Source organism: Capricornis sumatraensis, chromosome 1 (genome assembly GCF_032405125.1).
Source record: "Capricornis sumatraensis isolate serow.1 chromosome 1, serow.2, whole genome shotgun sequence".
In the NCBI taxonomy this organism is placed as follows: Eukaryota; Metazoa; Chordata; class Mammalia; order Artiodactyla; family Bovidae; genus Capricornis; species Capricornis sumatraensis.
The window spans coordinates 189,234,695-189,249,940 of NC_091069.1; the positions used below are offsets into that span (position 1 = coordinate 189,234,695).

Genomic DNA, 15,246 nt, shown 5'->3' on the forward strand with positions numbered 1-15,246 from the left:
CCGCGCACCGCCCCCGCCCGGTCCCCGCCGCCGCCACCGCCGCCGCCGCCGCCTGCCCAGCGGCCGGGGAGGCGGAGGCGCGGGGGAGGAGGCCCCGCTTGGCTCCGCAGCCCCGGATGCTGCATGACTTCATCCTTCCGCCGGCTCCCCTGCTGAGCTAGGGCCGGTCCGGCAGCTAGCCCGCCGCCCGCGCCCCGCCGCAGTCCCGCGCCCGCCATGTCCGAGATCCTGCCCTACAGCGAGGACAAGATGGGCCGCTTCGGCGCCGACCCCGAGGGCTCTGACCTCTCCTTCAGCTGTCGCCTGCAGGACACCAACTCTTTCTTCGCGGGCAACCAAGCCAAGCGACCCCCCAAGCTGGGCCAGATCGGCCGAGCCAAGAGAGGTACACGGCCGGGACCCGAAGTCGCCGCTTGACCCAGAAATCCTCCCCCGGGCGCCCCCCGGCTGCAGTTCCCCGCCAAGCGCCCTCAGCTCTTGCCGCAGACCAGCGCAGCCAGCCGCGGTTTGGGGGTGGGGGGCGGGTAGAGGGTGGTCCCTGCTGCAGTGTTGTGTCCCCCTCTTCCCCTCTCCTGGGAACGCAGTGCCCCGGATTCGATGCTCGCCACCTCTGGAAGTAGAGCCTTGGCACACGGGCGAGGGGGAGGGGCCGACCAGGGCATTCGGGGCTGCCTGAAGTGGGGACGTTGGGCGACTGGCCGCTTCTACAGGATCAAACGCTGAGTCGGTGTATGCTACGGAAGAATCTTCGCGAGGGGAGGGATGCCGATTGGAGAGTGGGCAGGGAGCGGGGGTTCGGTTGTCCTGGTTGTTTGCAAGGGGAAGGGGCTCTGTTGGTACCAGGATCGGAAGAGGTGTTGAAACCACAAGGTTAGGTTGGGGAGAGGGCTGGAATAGACGGAGATTCCGGTTGAGGAGGGGATTCTGTTGAAGGGAGGGTGGAAGTGGGGGATCCCATGAGCAAAAGCTCTCCGATCAGCTCGGAAGTAGGAGAGCTCAGGCGGCGGGAGGGTTTGGACTGGAAGGTTGAACGGCTTGGAGTCTTAGGAAGAGGGGCGTTCCTCCGCAAGGAGAGGAGCGGGTCTATGGGAGCTGGGGGTCGGCTTTGGGTTGAATCGGCAGCAAAGAGCAAATGGGCAGGGCACTGTAGCAGGGGGGGTCCCAGGGGCGTCTCTGGGCCATGGGCAGTAGCTGAGTGGGGCGCGAGGACGCGGGGCCCAATTCTCGCCGCTGCCCCCCGAGGCCGCGCGGCTGACGCGCTTTCTCCCTGCGCAGTGGTGATCGAGGATGACCGGATAGACGACGTGCTGAAGGGGATGGGGGAGAAGCCGCCGTCCGGAGTGTAAACGCGCCGGCTCAGGCGGCGGGCTCCGGGCCCAGCCCCGCGGCGGCCAGGAGCGCGGGCCGGCGATGCGGCTGCCGTCGCCCCCCGCCCCGGCCCAGGCGCCCGCGGGCGGGGACTGCAGGGCCGCGCCGCCTTCGGGTTGCAGTCGCTGCCGCCGCCGCCGCCAGGCACTCCGGAGCTGTCCGCTTCAGCACCACGGCGGCGGCGGTAGCGGCGGCACGGACCGGCCCGGAGCCCGCCGCCGCGCTCTTGCACTTTAGAACCTCGGGCCGCAGCCCCACCCCGCACACCGGAACGGACAGAGACCCGCGGCCCTCAACCCCCGGCCCGTCCCCTCCCGCACGGCTCCCCTGCCCCGCCCCTCTCCGGCAGGTCTGGTCTGCAAATCGACTGCCTGCTGGTGTTGGACCTCGCGCGCAGCCAGGGATGTTTGGCCGCGTATTTGCATGAGCTTCCCACCCCTCTGAGCCCAGCCGCTCCTCACCCCTACCCCTGTCTGGCGTGACCCCAGCCTCAGCCTCTTTCTAAGGGACTTCCTCAGCACATTTGTATTTTTATATCCGACTCTTTGTTTACTAATTCCCCTCATGGTTCATGCCCTGCCCCCCCACGGTCTCGGCCACGCTCTTCTGCGCCTGGCAGAAAGGATGGGTGTTGAGGCTGGGATGGGACAAGCCCCCAACATGGTAACCAACCACATGACCAGTCTGCCCATGCCTGATTCCAGGCGGCTCTCTGGCAGACCTCCTCCCCTCAAGGTATCACCTTCCAAGGGCCCAGGTCTGATTTTACCTTGGACCTTTGCGTCCTGCCCCTGGGATTCCAAACGGGGGCTGCACTGCATCTTTGGATGACACCTGTGGCCCTGGAGATGTTCTCAACCCCTGGGGGTGTCCTTTGTAAATGTTCCTCCATCCTCACTGTACCAGGAGTGAATAAACACAGACCTCCCTGTGTGTGTGTGTGTAGCTGCTGCTTTGGTTTGCTAAAAAGTCAGCCCCAAATGGCTCCAGTTCTTTTTAGGGAGGGGATAAGGTACTTGGGAATCTCAGGTGCATGTTACTGGCAGAGAAGGGTTGCCAAGTAAACATAGGCATGTCAGTCTGGCCTGGAAACACCATAATAGTGTGGTCTCCTTGGGTAAATAATACAACCTAAGCAGGATAGGTCACCAGAGTTGGGGCTGGAGCTGGGGTCAGAAGCAATCTAGATTTAAAGTCTGCAGCCTTCTGTCAATTAATCTACGTTGGATGGGGGTCAGTAACAGGCCCCTGGGATGTAAGTGTCCAAGGCTGGCTGGCATGCAGAAGGGCTGTGCTGGAGATGAATTACTGGTGATTCAATATGTTGGGGGAGGCCACTGGGGAATCCAAGAGAAGTCTGAACCTGTATTTTTTTCATGTGGGGTTGCTTCCATCAGCTCTATCTTAGGCATGATGCCCCTGGGGTGTGAGCACCTTGGACTTGACCGCCCTGAGTCAGGAATACCAAATACTTGAGCCTGGAGCAGAAAGGGAGGCTGAAGGACCATGTTTCTGGCCTCACAGATGAATGGCACTGAGGAATTCCTCATGATCTGAGTCCTGGAGGAAGCAGGGTGGGGTGGGAGGTCTAGGGGGTGAGAGGATCTGTGCCCCAAGGGCCAGCTGGGCCACACTGAGCTCTTTGCCCTTCTGCATGAGGTAGAAATGAAAGTGGAAACCATTGCCATAGGTTGCATGCCTCAAGGACCAGCCATAATGAGCTTGAGCATAGTGTCTTGTCCGAAAGTGGGGCGCAGCAGAGGTCAATGAGATGAACCGGCCTGTAGGGACCAGCACTCGGCTCACCTGCAAGGCAGATAGAGAAGCCACTGGTGAGAAGCCCACCTCCAGGTTCTCAAAGGTCAGTACTGCGCCAGATGCCCTCCCAGTGGGACCTCAGGTTCTACCCTGCATTCAGTAGCTCAGGGCTTTGCAGGGCAAAAGGGTGAGGCTCCCTCTCTGCCTCTGGCTGTTCCATGGGGGTCAGGCTACATCTTAGATAGGTAGGAGCATGGGAATGATGTCAGATGCAGGGGGCACTGCTTTCCTCTCAACTGCTGACCTTCCCTATCTGGGATCTGGCCACAGCCTCATCTCTGTGGCAACTCAGTATCCAGTCCTCAACCTCTGGGAGCCTGGCCACTCCAGCCCCCTATAATCTTGACCCAGCTTAACATCCTCTTCCTTTAGGTAACCAGAGTCCTGAAGGTAACCCACTACTTGCTCCAAACCATGCCTCCCCTGGCTTCTAAGTTCTTCAAGTCTCCTAAAACCTTAAGCCTTCATCCCCAGCTCTTTATTTATTTATTTATTTATCCCCCAGCTCTTTAAAAAAAAAAAGTTTATTTATTCTTGGCCTTGTGGCCTGTGGAGTCTTAGCTCCCCAACCAGGGATCAAACCTGTGCCCCCTTCAGTGGAAGCAAGGAATCTTAACCACTGGACTACCAGGGAAACCCTCCCCAGCTCTTGAGCAGCCCTCTTTCCCTTGTTGCTCCCTCACCTCATTTAGCACCTGGTCCACAGTGTGGACACCTTCAGAGGACACAGTCCAGGGATCCTGTTCACCAGTCAACAGGGCATCCAGTGTGCCCTTCTCAAGCACCACGTCAAAGGAGCCACTAGGGAAGCCCAGTGCCCGCACGTCCATGGTCTCCCATCGCAGCGTGGGCACGTGGGCATACCGAGCCCTCATGGCAGCCACCACTACTGATGAGTAGTCCACACTGGTCACGTCAGGGAAGCCCCGAAGGAATAGCTCGTAGCTCAGGGCACTGTTTCCACAGCCTGGGGTGAGAAGGGGTGGATGACAAAAGGTCTAGGTTAGCTTTGGTTCTCACCTCCGCAATTATCCATCCACTCTTGGCCTGTTTTCTTGAAGCCCAAAGCCTCCTGTACTGAGGGAGAAGCAGCATGGCACAAGAGCATGAGCCCAGGAGTCATACAGATTTGGGCACCTGTCCTGGCTCTATCATTCCTGGCTGTGTGGACTAAGGCAAGTTGTTTACATACTAGGAACTTGGATTTCCTCGCCAGAAAAATGAAGACAATACCTACCCTACATACAGGATGTGATGCGCTAAATTTAACAACTAAAACACCCAAAGAGCAGGATCTCTGAACTTAAAAGTTCAAGGATTTGGGTTCTGATATCCTTAGTCATATATCCCTGGTAAGTCATTCACCTCTCAACTTCAGTTTTCTCAGACTCAGAATGGGGACAATATTATAATATAAAAGTTCCTCAGTCGTGTCTGACTCTTAGCGACCCCATGGCCTATACAGTCCATGGAATTCTCCAGGCCAGAATACTGGAGTGGGTAGCCTTTCCCTTCTCCAGGGGATCTTCCCAACCCAGGTATCAAACCCAGGTCTCGTGCATTACAGGCGGATTCTTTACCAACTGAGCTACCAGGGAAGCCCTGGGGATAATACTGGCATGTAGTATTATTAATAGGATAATCCTAGTATTATCCTAATTCCTAATCTCTCCTCTGATGACATCAACTGTGGGAAGACTTCATGTTACCGGTTTTTAATCTTACTTGGGTTTCCAAGGCAGAATTAACAAGTAGAAGGGAAACTTAAGTGGGGACACACAGTGGAGATGACTGCCTATATTAGATTGGCCAGAAAGTTTGTTTGGGTTTTTCCACAACATCTTATAGGAAAACCCAAACGAACTTTTCGGCCAACCCAATAATTCCTTCATGTACGCTTGAGCACCACATATTGTCGTTCTCTTGATGAACAGAGCCCCTGTCATCAAGGAGCTGATGCTCTGGTGAGGGCAGCAGATGTGTAATCAGGCAACTGCCTCATAATGTGATGAGTGTTTCAACAGGGACAGGCTGCAGGAGCACATGGGAGAGTCCCTGTCCCCACCTTAGGTGGGTGGGCTAACAGGTTCAGGTGAACTGACAACCAATCAAGAGTCTTGAAGAATCATTACACTCTGGTGGGAAGTTTCTGGGAACCAGTCCCAAAGGGATGGAGGGAGGGTGGAGGTTAGAGGAATGGATGTGGACCTACTGCCCAATGGGCGTGGCCTTCCTCAAGGATCTGTTGGCCTCTTCCAGGCCCTCTTGTGGTCCGAATCACCAAGAACAGACCTGGATGACAGTTCTTGGTGGCCTCACATGGGGATCCCCAGATCTTGGGATTAGATTGCCTTTAATCCCCATTTGCCTCCCTAAGAGGATCACAAAATAAGCTGCTGGGATAGCCCTAATCTAGCAGGCAGAGCCTGGCACCTGGACAGATGCCAGATACTGCTGACTGGTCCTCAGCTGCCCTTCTTGTGTTACTCAGACTCTGGGACTCAGGAAGAGTACTGTGTTGCCTGGGAAAACCCAATGTGTGCCTCCCAACACTGGAACCACAACAGGCTCTGGGACAGGAGGTGAGGGTGACTGAGCAGGAGACCCTAACTCAGTTCAGGCTGAAATCCCACTAAGTTCTCTGACCCACAATGCCTTCATCACCCAGCACCTGACCTCATATGCCTGCAGTGCTCTGTCAAACTGTGGACAGACCCATTGTCCCCTTTGGTACAGGAGTGGTGTCTTCTAAGACAACTTTATTAAAGATGCAGGGAAAATAAAACTTGACCACAGGGCCACTTTACGCCCACAAAGCAGTGACTTGGGACTAACAACTAAGATGAGACTTGGAACAGCTACTGTTTCCCTAGGTGGGGCCTTAGGGAAGCAGAGCTCTGGATCCAGCATCCAAGAATGCATCATATGGGAGCCCAGAGCTATGTGAATGCTATCCCAAACACCAAGCGACTGAAGTATAAACCAGAATATGTATTCACTAATTTATAACAGGAAAAAATAGCCATAATGGGGTCTGGACAGTCAATCCTCTGGTCAGTCCCTTGTGTCTCTAGGAAATACACACTTAAGACAAAAATATAATCAGAAGATTCTACAGAACTTGGAGTCAAGCAAGAAGAGAGAACCAGGGAAGTATAATGACAGCAAAACTGGGCAGCCACATACACTCATCTGCAATGAGGAACCTAGCCATAGGGACTAGACACACAAGTCTTTAGGCAAGGTCCTCTTTCTCTGAGCATTCCCAGAGAAAGTGCCTCTCTCACTCCTGTTTTCAAAAATAATAATGATAGCTAACAGTTTTTGAACACTGGGTCCCATGCTAAGTACTTTTATAAGGATTATCTCAGTTTATTTTCCCAGTAGCTCCATAGAGAAGATACTATCAGCAGCCATCACCATTTTCTAGTTGTGACAGCAACTGTATAGCCTGGAAAGCCTAACATATCTACTATTTGGCAGTTTTCAGGAAAAATTTACTGAACCCTAAGCTAGAATATGTCTCATAATATTTTTCATTAACTTCTAAGGGTTGTCATGAGGATTAAATAAATTAGAAAGGGCCCACCACATTCCCTAGCATCAGGTGTTCAATGTTGTTTAGGTGAAACGTGACACAGGGTACTCCCCAAGCTGTGGGTCCTGTTCTTAGATCTTGGGAATTCTGTCTGGAAAGTTTTTCTTTTTGATCTTTAGACATTTCCCTCCTCTATCCAGAAAAGGATACCTCCTAGTCAGGCAGAATTTAAGGCAGTTTTTCTCTGCCAATCACCAGAATCAGCCTGCAGGCTTGTTGAAAATACAAATCCCTGGGACCAGCCTTAGACCATCCCTAGAATTAGAAAATCAAGGTGAGTCCAGTTTTCCAGGTTATTACACGAAAGCTTGAAAAAGATAGATCTATGTTAAATCTATAAATAAATGTAGTGGTTTAAAGCCACAAAATTCAAGAGAGTTTTTAACCTCTGGCGGGAAGAGCTTTAGGGGCCCACACAGAAAACGTTGAATATACAAGGCTTTTAATTTTGCTGGGCATTTTTCTAGGTATCTTTCATCCTCACTCAACCATCTTAAAAGCTGTAAGTATGTACTCTTTTTTTAAAGGCTGAGAAAATGGAGGCACATAAATTTAAGTATTTTGTCCAGGACTCACAGCTACGATTCTATGATTTTGTCCATGATTCCACAGCTAAGATTACATGTGCCAAGATCCCTACATAATTGGTTGCCTCCAGGGTCCAAGTTCTTAAGCACTTTCTGGTTGGAAGAATGCTCTGTTTCTCAAACTGAGTAGGGTATATACACACATTCGAGTTATTATTTATGCTTTACATATATTTACATATAAATGTCTCACATATGTGAAATATTTCACTTAATCATACACATGCTTTTAAAAATATCAAGATTTTGGGAGGAAATCCGTTACTTAATCAGACTTCACTGGAGCCCTCAAGGCGGGCAGTGGAAGAGAATTCCAAGGTCGGGGTTAGGTGGATCTCTTAGAGACCCATCCTGTTCTCAGTCGTGTCCGACTCTTTGAGATCCCGTGGACTATAGGCCACCAGGATCCCCTGTCCATGGGGATTCTCCAGTCAAGAATACTGACGCGGGTTGCCAGGCCCTCCTCCAGGGGATCTACCCAACCCAGGGATCGAACCCAGGTCTCCCACATTGCAGGCGGATTCTTTACTGTTTGAGTCACCAGGGAAGACCTATCCACAAGAACTTTTTCCTTCTGGGGAATCACACCAATCTTGATTGCACTCTCCCGTCAGAGGGCGCTATCCTCATCCTCACTGCACAAGGCGCGGGGGAGGAAGGCGGGGAGCGGGATGACAGAGGACCAAGTTTCAGTTAGTTTGGAGAGTCAAGAGAGAACTCTCTAGGAGACAATGACCCAGTGGCGCAAACAGAAAAGCGCTAGGCATTCCGCTCAAGGTGAACGCACGTGCCTTATCCAACTTGAATTCGCAGTCCCTAAAAGTGAATTCGGGGCTCAGAGTTTATGATTTGTCCTAAATCATACAGTCAACTAGCGCTGGGACTTGAACTAGGTCCTCTGAACTCGCCAGTGCTCGAGGCGGCCTCCCCAAAGTTCGTAACGGGGTCATGGGTCACCTACCACCTTCAGACTCAGAGAGACTGTCTTTCCCCTGAAGGTCCCGGGACTAAGAATCTCTTCGCTCCTGTTTGCCCCGGCGAAATACTGCCGAGATTCTAAAGGTACTGGATCCTGACTTCTGACTGGAGTGTCCTCGGAGAGCGGCAGGCAGAGCGAGGGCGGGGCCAATTCAACCAGCTCCACCTGGACTGGGCAGCCCCGGAACTACCCACCTAGCACGAGGATACGGTCCAATGGCCGCAACTCCGGCTCTAGGAGGTCACGGAAGGAAGAGAAGTCTCCGAACCACTCGTAGGGGGCAGAGTCGGCAGCGCCCTGGTATCGGTGGTCCCAGTACTGGACCTCGCGGTACCCGCAGTTCTTCTCCGGTAACTCCGGCACCGGTGCGGAAGGCCCCAGACAAGCCATTGCTTGCGGCTGCCGGGCAGTGAGGGCAACTGGCCCCCACCTCTAGGCGGGGCGTGGTGCTCCAATGTAGCCAATGAGAATGGTGGCATATGGGAGGCGTGGCCTTTGTGTCTCCGCCGGGCATCTGCAGTTGCTCAACATAAACACGTGGAACTTCCGTCCTCTGCTAAGCGCTCCGGAAAGAATCTTCCGGGTGGGAAAGTCGTATTATCCATACGCTGAATTCTCTGGATGCACTGCTCACTCACTTCTGAGAGCCACATTCATGGTGTCACACATTCTGGGTCGTCACTGCTGCTGCTGCTAAGTCGCTTCACTCGTGTCCGACTTTGTGCGACCCCATAGACGGCAGCCCACCAGGCTCCCCAGTCCCTGGGATTCTCCAGGCAAGAACACTGGAGTGGGTCGCCATTTCCTTATCCAACTGGGTCGTCACTACCCACCTCATTTTCAGTTTGACAAGCTCTCTCCATTAAGAAGCCTGAATGTTAATAAGAGATTCATTTCTTCCCAGTTTTGAGCACCTGGAAGGCTCTGAGGGCTGGCGGGAGTAGTGCGGCCACGGGTCTTGCTCTCCAAGGAAGACGGGCATGAACGCAGATATCAACACGGGCGAAGTGTTATGCTGGGCAGGGGTGGGGAGGGGAGTTGCGGAAGAGACAAGACGCGGGCAGAAAGAAACGTTACTTTTCTGGACAAACGTTCGATTCACATTAGCGCCTTTGCGCCCAGGGCTAAGTACGTACTGAGGAGTAAGACTATTCCTGCTCGTATGGAGTGTGTACTCCCATCAGGGAAGACAGATGTGAAAGCAGGAAATTTTCGAGGCGTAAACAAGGACTCAGACAACTGTCTGCGCTCAGTCCGTTGCGACATGTGGCGCTGGGAGCGGAACCTAAGTACCAAAGAGTCGGGCTTCCGGGGTAGCGGGCCCACAAGAGCGGCGCACCGGCAAGATGGCGGCAGGCCTGCGGAAACGCGGCCGGGAGGGTCCCGCAACCCGGGCAGCTGGACTGTGCGCGCAGTGGCTGCGGCGCGCCTGGCAAGAGAGGCGCATACTGCTGCTGGAACCGCGCTACACGCTGCTGCTGGCCGCCTGCCTCTGCCTGGCGGAGGTGGGCATCACCTTCTGGGTCATTCACAGGGTGGCATGTGAGTGCGCCGAGGGGGAGGGGAAGAGGGGGAGGGAGACCGAACCCCCAATAAAAACTGGGACCCACATTCGGAACTCAAACTTAAACCCTGATCCACTCAGCCATCAATTGCAGACCAATATCTTTTACCCAAATCCAAAGTCTGCTCCACAGAAAACCAAACTCGATCTTAATCTTCCCCAGAAAACCTGGGTCCAAATTAATGGCTGCTGCTGCTTTTCTGCGGAGAAGGCAATGACACCCCACTCCAGTACTCTTGCCTGGAAAATCCCATGGACGGAGGAGCCTGGTAGGCTGCAGTCCATGCGGTCGCTAAGAGTCGGACACGACTGAGCGACTTCACTTTAACTTTTCAGTTTCATGCATTGGAGAAGGAAATGGCAACCCACTCCAGTGTTCTTGCCTGGAGAATCCCAGGGACGGGGGAGCCTGGTAGGAGGCGTCTCTGGGATCGCACAGAGTCTGACACGACTGAAGCGACTTAGCAGCAGCAGCAGCAGCAGCTGCTTGACTCTATGGCTTTGGACACGTCACATGCCTTGCTGGGTCTCAGTCTCCTCATCTGTTGAATTTTGAGGTCTCGAAGTATTTTCTCTGTGATAGCATTTTGTTACAGTCAGTTCGGCATTATTGGTCACTCCTCTCCAGGCAGAAAGCACTGGATTTAAAGCTTATTTGCTAAAGACAGTTAGTTCACTACATATTTACTAAGTGCTTATTATATGGCTAACACCATACTAGGTGCCAAGGGTATAGTGGTGAAAAAGATAGACAGATTTCCTACTTGTGTATGCAGACCTGGACAAAGATAAGTTAACAGAAAATTACATTACATTATATTCATCATAATGGTACTAGACAAAGTTCTATAATGGACAAAGGTGGGCACTTCAGCCAGACTTGAGGAGTCAGAGAAGGCTTCCTAGAGTCCTTTTCCAACAATAAGAGCTAGTTCCCCAAGGAAAGAGAGAAAGGGGTGGGGGGCAGATTATACTCTAGGAGAGAATCCTGTTCCAAAGAGCTCCCATTGAAAAAGAGAAAGTCTACTTCCTTTGAAGAAATGAAATAATTAGAGTTGGAACACAGAAATCAAGTGAGGGTAGTACTAAGAGATGAGATTTCACATCATGAAGGTATCTCTAAGCTGTGTTAAGGAGATAGTATGATGATTAAGAATTTAGAGCTCAAGAAAAAAAATAAAAGAATTTAGAGCTCCATGTGTGCCAATCTCAACTCTTCCCTTCCTAGCTTACTGATCTTGAGCTAGTTACTTAATCTCATTAATTCATAGTTTTCTCTTCTAAAAATGGGAATAATAAAAAAAAAACTTGATCTTTATTATCTAAGAGCCGTGGGGAATCACTGAAGGGTTTTAAGCAGAGAAATGTGATGTTTCTATTATAGGATGAGCTCTCTGGTTGCAGGGTGAACAATAAAATGTAGTGCAGTGAAAGTGGAAACTGGGAGCCTAATTAGCGAGCTATTGCACCATTGAGGCTAGAGATTGTTACACCCAATTGATCGGAGAAGGATGAGACAGATATTTAGGATGAAGAATAGGCAGGACTTGGTGACTGAGGGTTGGAAATGAAAGAGAAGTATCAAGAATGTTTCCCAGGTTTGTGACTTGGGCAAGTGAGAGGTTAATGGTGCCATTCATGGAATCCAGGAAGGGGACCACATTTGGAGTGGGAAGTTCTGAGTTCCATTACAGACATGTTTGATTTTGAGATACCTGGGTTCATGCAGAGAATAGATCAGTTAGAGATGGGATTACGATAGAAATCCCAAGAATGAGCTGGAACTCTGTGCTTCGATGGAGTGAGGCAGAGCAATTCTGGACCGTGAAGTAATCACGTCATCCTGTCCTTTTGCAGATACAGAGATTGATTGGAAAGCCTACATGGCTGAGGTAGAGGGCGTCATCAATGGCACCTATGACTACACTCAACTGCAAGGTGACACTGGACCTCTTGTGTGAGTGGGGTCAGAGGTTCAGTGAGGATGGGAGGGACTGGCTGGATGACAGGCTGAATAGCTTGACCTGGGCTCATGTTCCTTCTCTTCCAGGTACCCAGCTGGCTTTGTGTACATCTTTATGGGGCTTTACTATGCCACTGACCGAGGCACTGACATCCGCATGGCCCAGCACATCTTTGCTGTGCTCTACCTGGCCACTTTGCTGCTTGTCTTCTTGATTTACCACCAGACCTGCAAGGTGAGTTCTCGCCACCAGGAACAGGGCCCCCCAGACTGGGAGGGCTGGGGAGTGGGGATGGTTCAGGGTTGGTGAACTGACCTTGTCCCCCACTGTGCCCACCTCTCAGGTACCTCCCTTCGTCTTTTTCTTCATGTGCTGTGCCTCTTATCGTGTCCACTCCATCTTCGTGCTGCGGCTCTTCAATGATCCAGTGGCCATGGTGCTGCTCTTCCTCAGTGTCAACCTCCTGCTCGCCCAGCATTGGAGCTGGGGCTGCTGCTGTTTCAGGTCAACACCCCTCCCTTGTGGACCCTTCTTTCATTTTCTGTATTTCCATCATTTTCTCCCCAGTTTTCTGCAGCAGAGGGAGTAAGGGAGTGGCCAGACAGTGCAGGTCAGTTAAGGGCTGCACTCGCATCCTGCGAGTCCAGGATGTGTAGAAAGTCTCCATCCCCAGGCGCCTGCGCGAGTCCAGGATGTGTAGAAAGTCTCCATCCCCAGGCACCTGCACACACACCACCCTCTTCCTATCCTGTTTCCTCCAGGCTGCTTCTGTGGTTGGAGTTGGTCAGTTGCACTTTCTAAGTACTCAATATATTATTTGTAGCTCAGTCTGAGTGTAGAGACAATGTATCAGCTCCCTATCCCAGCCTCTTCCCAGGCTGCCTTAACCTCTCCAGAGGTTCTGAGTATGAGTGCTCACCCTCTGTCTGGAGCTTGCTGGCAGGGAATGGGGAGCTGCTGTGGTGATGGTCGGGGGTACATGGCCCTGATGAAGCTGATCTTCACTCTTCCTCCCCACTATCCACTCCAGCCTGGCAGTCTCTGTGAAGATGAATGTGCTGCTCTTCGCCCCTGGATTACTATTCCTTCTCCTCAAGAAATTTGGCCTCCGTGGGGCCCTCCCCAAGTTGGGCATCTGTGCTGCCCTTCAGGTATTCCCTCCTTACCCTGTCCCCTTTCTGATGAAGTGGCGGCCACTCTGTCTGGACTCCTTTTGTTTTTGAGACATCCTCAAAGCCAGGGGACAGAGTTTTGGAGTTGATTCTGATCTGGACAGCCGCCACCTCTAGACTTTGGTTTCTTTAGCTGTAAAACAAGGGTGTTGAACTAGATGGTCTCAGAGAACCGTTCTAGCTGTGCACATTTATGACTGCTGCTGCTGCTGCCAAGTCGCTTCAGTCGTATCCGACTCTGTGCGACCCCACAGATGGCAGCCCACCACGCTCCCCCATCCCTGGGATTCTCCAGGCAAGAACACATTTATGACTAGATGAATTTAAATATAAAGCACTGTTATTACGTCCTTCCTTGGCCTTTTTGGCCCAAGATTTTGGTCTGGGTGGGTGGGCTGGCTTTCTTGCTATTCCTAGTGGCAATTAGGGAATCTCTGGGATCTATACCCTATCCCCCCTCCCCTCAGTGATTAGCATGAGGCTGAGGGTGAGCCTGGGCAGCTGTGCTGATGTCACACTCATCCTCAGGTGGTGCTAGGGCTGCCCTTCCTGCTGAAGAACTCCGTCGGCTACCTATCCCGTTCCTTTGACCTTGGCCGCCAGTTTCTCTTCCGCTGGACAGTGAACTGGCGCTTTCTCCCCGAGGCCCTCTTCCTGCATCGTGCCTTCCACCTGGCACTGTTGACTGCCCACCTCACCGTGCTCTTGCTCTTTGCGCTCTGCAGGTGGCACAGGTGAGAAACCGGGGCAGTTCCTTGGGCAGACGTAGGGGAAGGAGTGAAGGGCCTAGGCCTTAGGGGCTGCTTGGGACATGTTGAGCTCTGTGTGGCCCACTATGGTGGTTTGATAAGTTGTCTTCAATGGTTCCTCCCCAGGACAGGGGAAGGTATCCTGTCGCTGCTAAAGGATCCCTCCAAAAGGAAGGTTCCACCCCAGCCCCTCACACCCAACCATATCCTTTAAGTCATGGGAAGGTAAGTCTTGCCCTCTCCAGGTGCAGATAGGGTCCTGCTCAACTAACCCTGGACAGCTGCTGATCTGGGAGAGGGAAAGGAGGCTCCAGTAATAGCTACAGGGTCCATTTGTAGAGCTCCTACTCTGTACCAAACCCTGTGCTGAGTACTTTACATATTTAAGCATGTTTTATTCTTAATTCTAAATATCACTGAGTTACCATTATGAGGGGGCACCCTCTGCTTAGTGCTATCTTAAGAGCTTTACATATGTTTAAAGTTCACAAGAAACTGTTTTATCCTCATTTTACAGATGACAAAATTAGGGCTTTAAAAGGTTAAGCAATTTGCCAAAGTCACACAGCTAGTGAGTGATGGCTCCCTAGGCCTTACAGCTCTAGATTTTATTGCCTCCACACAGACTGAGGAACAGGTCCAAAGAGGTTCAGAAATGTGCCCAAAAGTATGTATCTAGGAACTACAGAGCCAGGTGCTGTTAGACACCCCCAAACTTTTGTCCTCCCTGCTTTGAAATCTCCCTACCCCTCTGCTCCTGCCCTTGGCCTTGACCACCGCCTACAGATTGTTTCTACCCTCTTCACCTCCAACTTCATTGGCATCTGCTTCAGCCGCTCCCTTCACTACCAGTTCTACGTTTGGTATTTCCACACACTGCCCTACCTCCTGTGGGCCACGCCTGCCCGCTGGCTCACTCACCTGCTCAGGTACTGGCTGGGACAGCCCTGGGGACAGGGGTGGGAAGCTCCTCATCCCAAGGCCATGACCGCGGAGGGGCAGTGGGTGAGCTGAAGAGCTGCAGGCCTAGAGACAGGATGAGACCCAAAACTTCTCTCTTCATTCTAGGTTGCTGGTGCTGGGGCTCATCGAGCTCTCCTGGAACACATACCCATCCACGTCTTGCAGCTCTGCCACCCTGCATGCATGCCATGCAGTCATCCTGCTGCAGCTCTGGCTGGGCCCCCAGCCCTTCCCCAAGACCATCCCGCACAGCAAGAAAGCCCATTGAGACCCAGCTGTTCTCTTCCAGTCCATTCTCGGGACCCCGGATGGGGATGGACTCTGCCCTTCCCAATAAACCAAGTCTCCTCTGCAGCCTCCGTGGAGGTGCCTGGACCGAGCTGTGAGAGACAGGCACGTGGCAGATAAAGAACTCATTAAGACAGTCCCAAGAGGCACTTTATTGCATAGGATCTGGGGGCTGTGGCTCTCTCCCCTCCTGCTG

The 15,246-nt window shown here is 52.4% G+C and overlaps 3 protein-coding genes across 5 annotated transcripts in view; 2 read left to right on the forward strand and 1 right to left on the reverse strand.

Annotated features, from left to right (window-relative positions):
- The window catches only part of ECE2 (endothelin converting enzyme 2), a 30,237-nt gene extending 21,497 nt beyond the window's left edge, over window positions 1-8,740 (reverse strand). For 2 of the 3 annotated variants that reach the window (XM_068978951.1, XM_068978943.1), the window contains exons 1-2: window positions 8,545-8,740; window positions 3,870-4,153 (exon numbers count right to left, since the gene is read on the reverse strand). In XM_068978951.1, coding sequence (XP_068835052.1) covers window positions 3,870-4,153; window positions 8,545-8,740 — 480 coding nt within the window. Of the gene's footprint in view, window positions 1-2,073; window positions 3,175-3,869; window positions 4,154-8,544 lie in introns of those variants that run through there. The other variant, XM_068978975.1, reaches the window with a different exon arrangement.
- CAMK2N2 (calcium/calmodulin dependent protein kinase II inhibitor 2) lies at window positions 217-1,346 on the forward strand. The gene is made up of 2 exons (XM_068988914.1): window positions 217-385; window positions 1,276-1,346. Exons 1-2 carry the CDS (start codon window positions 217-219, stop codon window positions 1,344-1,346), a joined length of 240 nt encoding a protein of 79 aa, XP_068845015.1.
- A 956-nt stretch (window positions 8,741-9,696) lies between the features above and the next one.
- ALG3 (ALG3 alpha-1,3- mannosyltransferase) lies at window positions 9,697-15,165 on the forward strand. Its single transcript, XM_068979510.1, has 9 exons — window positions 9,697-9,892; window positions 11,772-11,871; window positions 11,965-12,112; window positions 12,222-12,382; window positions 12,909-13,029; window positions 13,579-13,784; window positions 13,926-14,002; window positions 14,584-14,728; window positions 14,868-15,165. The coding sequence occupies exons 1-9, from the start codon at window positions 9,697-9,699 to the stop codon at window positions 15,028-15,030; spliced, it is 1,317 nt and encodes a 438-aa protein (XP_068835611.1). The 3' UTR covers window positions 15,031-15,165.
- The last annotated feature ends 81 nt before the right edge of the window (window positions 15,166-15,246 follow it).

What these genes read in the sequence shown, in the direction of transcription:
- CAMK2N2 (XM_068988914.1), top strand. Translation starts at nt 217, where the DNA reads ATGTCCGAGATCCTGCCCTACAGCGAGGACAAGATGGGCCGCTTCGGC. An exon ending in GATCGGCCGAGCCAAGAGAG is followed by an intron (nt 386 to 1,275) that starts GTACACGGCCGG and finishes CTCCCTGCGCAG; the next exon opens with TGGTGATCGAGGATGACCGG.
- ALG3 (XM_068979510.1), top strand. Translation starts at nt 9,697, where the DNA reads ATGGCGGCAGGCCTGCGGAAACGCGGCCGGGAGGGTCCCGCAACCCGG. An exon ending in GCATCTGTGCTGCCCTTCAG is followed by an intron (nt 13,030 to 13,578) that starts GTATTCCCTCCT and finishes ACTCATCCTCAG; the next exon opens with GTGGTGCTAGGGCTGCCCTT. An exon ending in GCGCTCTGCAGGTGGCACAG is followed by an intron (nt 13,785 to 13,925) that starts GTGAGAAACCGG and finishes GTTCCTCCCCAG; the next exon opens with GACAGGGGAAGGTATCCTGT.